Below are 8686 nucleotides of genomic sequence, written 5' to 3'. Positions count from 1 at the left end.
ATCAACCACATCAAACACAATATCATCAACAGTAGTCATGTGTTTAATCTACAGTAAGTTAGAAATAAACAAATCAAAAACTATTTAATTCATAAAGCAGCACATAAACAATTCAATTAATTAAAAAAGGAGAATTGCATCAATTTTAATTTACTGTAATTGCATAAATTAATCAAATTCGCACTAACCTAGGGTTTAGTGTAATTGCATAAATTAATCAAAAATACCCCAAATTACATATAAAATTGCTAAATTACCACCATTTTTGGACCACTTTAAGTAATTAGGGTTTCGTACCTTGTACTCAAGCCTTGTCAGCAGATTCTTCCGACAATGGTGATGCTTCCTTCCACCTGGGTGTCCTCCCCTGCTTCGCTGTATCACACAAAAGCTTCCACGCAAGCTAGTTCAACCCCCAAGTTGCAGATAAGATCTGATAAAGAAAGGTGGGAAAGGTGACAGATGAGAGAGAAAGATTCAGGTAAAAAAAAAAACTTCAATGGAGTTAATTTTGAGCGTTGAGGGAATTCAATGGAGAGAGAAATGAAGTAATTAGGGTGGCAGGGGGTAGATTCGTGGAGAGAGAAGATGACAAGGAAGGTTAGTTAGTTAAGTGGGCCCCCTTAACGTCAACAGTAACAGAAAACGTTAATTGGTAGCAATTTTTAAACAGAGGGCATATGTTAGGTAGTAAAATAAAATTAAAGTTTTGATAGGTAGCAAAATTCAATTTGATGTGTTTCATAGGTAGCAAAAATCAATTTTTCCTTTTAATAATCCATATCTTGTAGAGAGTTGAGAAAACATTTATGAATAGTGTGAGAACAATTATATCCTTAACATGTTTGTTTACCTATATGCCCCTATTGATGTGATGTTAATTGCATCTAAATCATTCTTTGTTTAATTTGATGAATACCTTTTATTTTTATGAATAATGTATTAATGTTTGAACCATTATACCCTCTAAAATATTTATTTACTTATTTGTCATTAATGTTAATTGCCTTTTATTTTGAACCTGTTAAAAATAGTGTACGTACGTTTATACCCTTAATTATATTTGTTTTTACATATTGTTCATCAATGTCGTTGTCAATAAAAGGCTTTCTAAACATTGCTAATTATTGTAAAAGTTGTTAAAAACATGTACCGTACACCTGCCTAATTTGCTCATTAATTTTTCTCATTTAATAAATAAGCAAATAAATAAAAGAAGATGGCGGGGCAACAATACGGTAACAAATAAGGTTACTTAATTTTCCCTAAAATAAATTAAAAAAAAAAAAAAAAGTTACTTAATCATATCATATCATATCATATAATAATAATAACTAATATATAAAGTTAAACTTTTAGCCAGGCGACGAGACAGCGACACTTGGCGTTCTAACTTTTCGCCAAGTGTCGTGCCAAGTAGGATAGAGTTATATAGAATTCAATTTGTAGGATAAAAAAGGTAGTTTAGAATTATATTTTTAATCAAATTTGGATAGAATTTTAGGATAAAATTGTTAATTTAGATTTTTATTTTTTATAAAGTACCAATATTTCATTTCATATGTACAAATTGAATTATAATTTTATTCAAAAAAAAATTAGATTATAACTCTCATAAATTATCATATAAATTTATTTTTTGTATCATAATATTTTTTTGGAGCGAAAGAATTAGTTCAAAATGTACCACATCCATGGTTTATAATATATTCTAATCAATTAAAATAATATACTTCACAATCTAATATAATTTTATTACTGTGTGTAGACCTGTCAATCAGGTCGGGTCACGAGTCATTTCAAACAGGGTGAAAAAATATTTTTCACCAATATTATTATTATTTGTCCTTACATGTCTACAAGTTTAAATCGTCACAAAAACACGTCAATTCCTAACTAATTTTGTATCAATGATATGTTTTAAAATTTGACATATAGATTAAAATATATCTTTAAATTTAATAAACAACTCGGGCATCGCACGGGCACAAAACTAGTTTTTTTAATAAAGTAATTGATTTCACACGTATTGAATTGGGATTACACGGAATACTTCACAAGTAAAATTTTACAAAAAATAATGATAAAAATCTACCAGAATTATCTTTTTGCTAAAAACTCTTAAAAGATAAAGAAGAAAGAATCCTAGTACGAGTAGATGTAAACTTGGTGGGCAAGAACTTACCCTAAATTAGACTAGGATTCGGAAACCTTATTAATTTTATCTATAAATTCAAAGCTTTCTCGCCATATTCTCTCATAGTTGAAACAATAGCAATTCCTCTCTCTATAATTTTCTCAACTCTTTCGATCTTTTCACCTCTTAACCTAATTAGCAATGGCAGCATCAACCTCTTCTTCATCTTCGAACAAGAAGGTAATCCTAAGGAGTTCCGATAAAGAGACTTTCGACGTCGATGAAAAGGCAGCAATGCTTTCTCAAACCATCAAGAACATGATCGAGGACCTCGACGACAGCACCGATCCCATCCCGCTTCCTAATGTCACCGCAAAAACTCTCGCTAAGGTTATCGAGTATTGTAACAAACATGCTAATGATGAAGATAACTCCGATCCCATACCACAACCTAATGATGAACTCAAGCAGTGGGATAAGGACTTCCTCAATGTCGACCAAAGCACCCTCTTTGATCTCATTCTTGTGAGTATTTTTCTTTAATTTAGTATAAGTATTATTATTATGTCTTTTTTTATTTTTTTAGTGTTACGGTTCAGAAGTTTATAAAATATGATTTCTTTAACAGATTATTATTATGATTTATAATATAAAGAATTAATCTTATTACTTAGGGTTTTGAATTTTAAAATTTATAAGATTCAAAGGACGGTTAACTATATGTAAATTATAGTTTAAGATTCGTTGATTATTTGTAAAAGTATTTTTATTTGACGTGCCAATTCATGTCACTATATAGGTTGGTATTCAATTCATAGTGTCATACGTGTTTTTCTTTACAAATATTTGTGGTTTTTTTTTTAACAGAAGTATGTGGTTGATTAATAAAGAATTAATTAATTATTTGTTGATGAATTGTAGGCTGCAAACTACATGGATATCAAGGGATTGCTTGATTTAACTTGCCAACATGTTGCCGATATGATTAAAGGAAAAGCACCGGAAGAGATAAGGAAGACATTCAACATCGTGAATGATTTTACACCGGAAGAAGAGGAAGAAGTTCGAAGGGAGAATCAATGGGCATTCGAGTGATAGAATGAAAATTACTAAGAGTATCATTATGTTTCGTTACAATCTTTTTATTTCAAACTATGTTTTAATTAGTTTAATTCTTTGTTAAGTATTGTTTAGTAAACTATATACATTGCATTACTTTTATGAAATAAAAATTTATTCTTTGAGCTTTTAGTTTATTTGCTATCTAAAAAATCAAAAGCTAAACAACAAGAAACTAAGTAGTCAATGATACTTATTCCGTAATTGTAATTGTAATTCTTATTCTTTAAAAGTATATCAATGTGTCGTTCTATGAATTATATTTCTAATTAACAAGAAAACGTTATGTAAACTACAATTTTAGACCTCAAGATAGAACTATTATGATACATCTTTCAATTATAAGCAGGGAATAAGTATTAAAGACATTAATGGGGTATTGATAGAGTAAGGTGAAATATACAAAAAGATTAAAAAATGAGTTTTATAAATTCAGCTCAGAATAAGATTTTATTCAAAACATTAAAATCAGTATAATTTGCCGTAAAACGAGCTTTACAATGTTAATGAGATGAATTAAAATCAGGTGGCCTTACCAAATTTGCTTACTCCAATAATTCGACCTAAAGCCCACAAGTTCATTGGATCATTATCAAAGCACCAACCCATTCTAGCTCATTATGTATCTTCAAACCATTAGCCATCTATTGCCGTGGTAGTCAATAGTCATACATGTGCCTGACGATTTGAACCCAATATGAGCTGCATAAAATTTTGGCAATGACTTCAGAGCTTCCACCCTTCCAAATTTATCTATGTACTATACAAAAATAGGGAATAGGGTACACTAGTTCAATGACTTACATGTGTCCATGTTTTAATTTAGTTTATTTTTGGTTTAAAATTGTTACGTGTATAAATGTCAAAAATCCAATTCATATATATTATTGCATATTTTTACATAAGAATATATTTTTAAAGTACTTATTTTATAGAGTTCTCTATATAATCTTTTTCAACTGTAAATAAACATGCAGGGGCGAAGCCAGGTTTTTCAAGTCCCGGGGTCCGAACTTATTAGACAAAAGATTGATGAAAAAATTAAAGTGTACTAATATTTTATTGTCACAAAAAAAAAAAAAAAAAAAAAACATTAGTTAAATCGTACTCGATGATTTTTCATAGTAGCAAAATCATTAATCAAAGATTAAACACTAAAATCTACGACAATCTCTTTTTCTATGTATACAACCAAAACATCTCTAAGAAAATCATCTTCCTTTTTACTCCTTAGTTAAATTTTGACGATATTCATTACAGAAAAGATCCTCTTCTTGTTGAATATTAACTTTTTGTAAAAAAAATTTGCCTTTAAAGTGGAACCCTCCTCTTGTTGATTATTAACTTTTTTTGTAAAAAAAAAATCTAGTGTTTTTTATTTCATGATTTAATCTATATGAACCCAGCCTACTTGGAAAAATAAAACATTACCCAACCAACATGACAAGGCATATTTATTGTTATAATTGTGTCTTAAATATTATATATAGTAATTTTAAGGGAGGCCATAAACTATAATGTATGGGCAACAAATCTGGGCTGGTGGAGGCCTCCCTTCGCCCTTGTAAACATGTATAAAATCTTTGTCAAATAAATATTATATCTTTAACAAAAAAAAAAACATTTTATTTTGATTTGTATTAGTTTAATATAATTCCTTTTATAAGCTCTTTATATTATATTTGTTTTGTGTCTCGTGCGATGCCGGGTTGTTTATTGAATCACTGATACAAAATTAGTTAGAAATTAATTTGATTTATTGACGATTTGCTATCTAGTAAGCATGTAATGACTAATAATAATATTGGTGGAAAGGTTCGATTTAGTACATAAAAAAATAAATTAAATAAAATAAATGTTCAAAACTCGTTGGTTGACCCGAACCTAAAACTTTGGGCAAGGGTTGAACATTTCTTGTCTCGTAACATGAAGTGACTCAATCTTAGATAACTCATGACCCAACCCTTAATTGACAGTTCTTCATAGTAATAGAATTCTGTTAGATTGTAAAGTATATTATTTTAATCGATTAGTATATATTATAAATGGATGTTTTACGCTTTGAGCTACTACCTTCGCTCCAAAAAATATTATAATATAAAAATATAAATTTATATGATAATTTTTTAGAATTATAATCTAATAATTTTTTTGAATAAAATTACAATTCAATTTGTACATCTGAAATATTAGTATTTTATCGAAAATAAACCTCTAAACTAACAATTTTATCCTAAAATTCTATCCAAGTAGATTTTTAAACATATTTATATATCTTATGAAATCTATTTAAATCTATCCAACGTGGCGTGACACTTGGCGAAAAATTGAAACGTCAAGTGTCGTTACCTCTTGATCTGGCTAAAAGTTTAGCTTTATATATTAGATGTGTAGAATATTTTATACTTAAATTAAATTAAGATTTTAAAAATATTCTTATAAATATTATACTACCTCCGTTAACTTTTATTTGCAACTTTGGAATATTTTATATCTCACAAATAATACCCCAAAGTTGCAAATAAAAGTTAACGGAGGTAGTATTAAGATTGCATTCTATTTAAATTAAGAAACTAGCTTAGTTCCCAATATATTAAGATTTTTTTAATAAATGCAAATACTATTATAATTAAATTTTAATAATCAATTGACACAAAATTATAACTCTCATTTTTAAAGTTATGACATTAGATTTAACATTAATATACCCTACTAATTAGATTTGTCACGAATATTGTCTCTATAAGCCTATATGAGTCAAAAGTATTAACTGTTGAAATATTCTCGAATATTGACATCCTACACTTTACTATAACACAAACTATGATATCATTAAAAATTATTCATCATGCATTTATATTCACCAGTGGTATAAACATAATTACGTATATATGTCACATTTATTTTATGTTTGATTATATATCATTAACAAAAAAAATTATTAATGGTAAAATTGATTATGAGAAAATACAAGTTTATCTTCTTGATAAACAAAATATGTTAATCAAATGACAAAAATGTAAATAAATAACAATTTTGTGCCATATATATGAGTTTCAATGGTTTTTTTTTTTTTTTTATTTACCAAAATACCATGATGACTAAACAAAATGGCAAACATATAAATAAATCAATAACTTTTTTGTCATATATGGGTCTCACTATTTTTTATTTATTTACCAAAATGCCATGATAACTAGATAAAATTGTTGGTTTATTTACGATTTTTCCACTTAATAAACCAAATTTGTTTATCAAGGAAATAATAAGGAAATAATTGGGACTTCCTCATTGATTAAATAAGATATTTTTACCCTACCATACATTTTATCACTTTTTATATACCAAAAATAAAAAAAAATCCATATGTATATAAACATCTTAAATTTGTATAGTTTAGTGCATAAAAGATTAACGGTTCCTCTATTTTTCTATAACAAAAGTCAATTACAAATTATGAATAATTTTTTTAAAAAAATTACCGTTTTATGAAGAATTTAGAAAATTTTAATAAATTAAGAAAATATTTATTAATAATAATATTTATAGCCAATAAAAAATTCTATCCTACATATATATATTAGTCAACTTTATATTACAATTTAGTAAAAAAATAAATTAATTAATTAAAATTAAAAAAAAATTAAAAAAATTAAAAAAAAAAAAAAAAAAAAAAAGGTCAAGGATGTTAACTAATTATACTTTTAAGGACAATGATGGTTATAAGGTAGAAATTCTATTAAGGGATAATAATGGAAGTAGTTCTTCCAACAAAAGGCAGAGATTGAGTATGAGAAAAAAATTTAGCTGCAGTATTATTGATGTCAAGAAAGTTATTTGAGCAGTTTTTGGCTAATGTCTACACTATGATTGAGAGTTGTGACTAATAGATTTAACTACATTCGAATAAATCAAAAACAATATAATTGAGGTCAGAATAGTATAAGAATTTTGCTGATGCAGTTTTGAGATGAGACATTGATCCCAAATCTACAAGACTATGAATTGTCTTGTTTTGGTCATTTACTGATAGTGCTAGATATATGATGCAAAATTTCAGGATGTCATGGCAATATACATGCAGGTGGTAGGGATATCCAGATCTATTAGTCACATTTACATGCAATCCAAATAAAGTGGCCAAAAATCACTAGAATTGTTCAAAAGATATGACTTAGACCAAAGGATAGGCCACACATCCTATGTAAGTTTTTTAAAATAATAATATGAGGCATGTAAGTGTATATGTACCACCCTATAAGAAAAATTATAATTTTAATTTTTATCATGTAGATTTTGGTACTAATTTTATATGCGTGTAGCCAACCATCATAGAATTACTCGGTTAGTGTTATAGTTGTTACTTTGTTAGTGTTGTACTTTGTTATTTAAGGGTTACTAAATAAGTATAGGAGTGTATAAAAACTGGCTCGGACCTGAAAATTGACTTGAACCGGACCTGTTAGGACTGGACCAGATCCGGACCTGTAGATTCAGGTCCGGTCACGGTCCTTGAAATTCAAGGATTCCGGGTTTCAGGTCTGGTCCGGGTAAAACCCGGAATTTTCAAGTCCGGACCTGAAACCGGTAAAGCTACTTTTTTAATTAATAAGTCTAAACAGGTCCATAAACGGGTCCATAACAGGTCCAAACAGGTCAGCAATTTTATATTATTTTTTTAAAAAAAAAACAATAATCAAGTCTATTCAGGTCAAAACCCGGACCGGACTTGATTTTTCAGGTCTGGACCGGAACCGGGCCTGTTGATTAAGTTCCGGTCTCCGGTCCTTAAAAATCAAGGATTCGGGTCCCAGTCCATTCCGCTCTGGGTCAGGTGCAGTTCGGTTTTGGACCGGTGTATAGCCCTAAATAAGTATAATAAGACTCTATTCACTTCACCTTAAACTCTTAAAGATATAATATTTGGTAAAAATAATTTTAGTTTAGTATAAATAAGCTCAATTTAGGTATATTTAATTTCAGTTCAGTAAAAAGCAATTACTTTAAAGAAGAAATATAATAGAGAAACAATAAAAAAAAAAAAAAATTATCAACAAAAATAATTTCAGTTCAGCAAAATTAATTTTAGTTCAGTAAAAATAATCATTTAAGAAAATATAAGGTGAAGTGAACCAGGCTTAGAAGTTAATCTATCAATATAATAGGGGGTTATTTTGTTAGTGTCATAGGGGTTAATTACTCCGTTTTTTACAAGCGGTCACACAATATGACCTGTCGCATAGAAAATATGTTGTAGATATTGTGTATATCGTCACGGGTGATATGCAAGAATGGTATGCATTTTTTTGCATCTCTTGTATGCTTGCATTATATATTTAATTTTTTTATTTACTATCACATATATGCAATAAAAATATTAAATGATTAGATATAATTAAAAAAGACAGATAATCAAACAATTGACAAGCC

At 28.2% G+C, this 8686-nt stretch overlaps 1 protein-coding gene across 1 annotated transcript; it reads left to right on the top strand.

Moving 5' to 3' along the window:
- The first annotated feature begins 2338 nt into the window (after positions 1 to 2338).
- LOC145640836 (SKP1-like protein 1A) lies at positions 2339 to 3232 on the top strand. The gene is made up of 2 exons (XM_081692074.1): positions 2339 to 2662; positions 3059 to 3232. Exons 1-2 carry the CDS (start codon positions 2339 to 2341, stop codon positions 3230 to 3232), a joined length of 498 nt encoding a protein of 165 aa, XP_081548200.1.
- The last annotated feature ends 5454 nt before the right edge of the window (positions 3233 to 8686 follow it).

The sequence above is a fragment of the Chenopodium album genome, chromosome 7, assembly GCF_948465745.1.
Source record: "Chenopodium album chromosome 7, dcCheAlbu1.1, whole genome shotgun sequence".
Taxonomy (NCBI): domain Eukaryota; kingdom Viridiplantae; phylum Streptophyta; class Magnoliopsida; order Caryophyllales; family Amaranthaceae; genus Chenopodium; species Chenopodium album.
Note: the sequence above shows the minus strand (reverse complement) of the source record. Positions and strands in the feature narration are given on the sequence as shown.

Excerpts from the sequence above, each read along its gene's own strand:
- LOC145640836 (XM_081692074.1), top strand. The coding sequence starts at position 2,339 with ATGGCAGCATCAACCTCTTCTTCATCTTCGAACAAGAAGGTAATCCTA. Across the intron at positions 2,663-3,058 it reads CCCTCTTTGATCTCATTCTT|GCTGCAAACTACATGGATAT; the intron begins GTGAGTATTTTT and ends GATGAATTGTAG.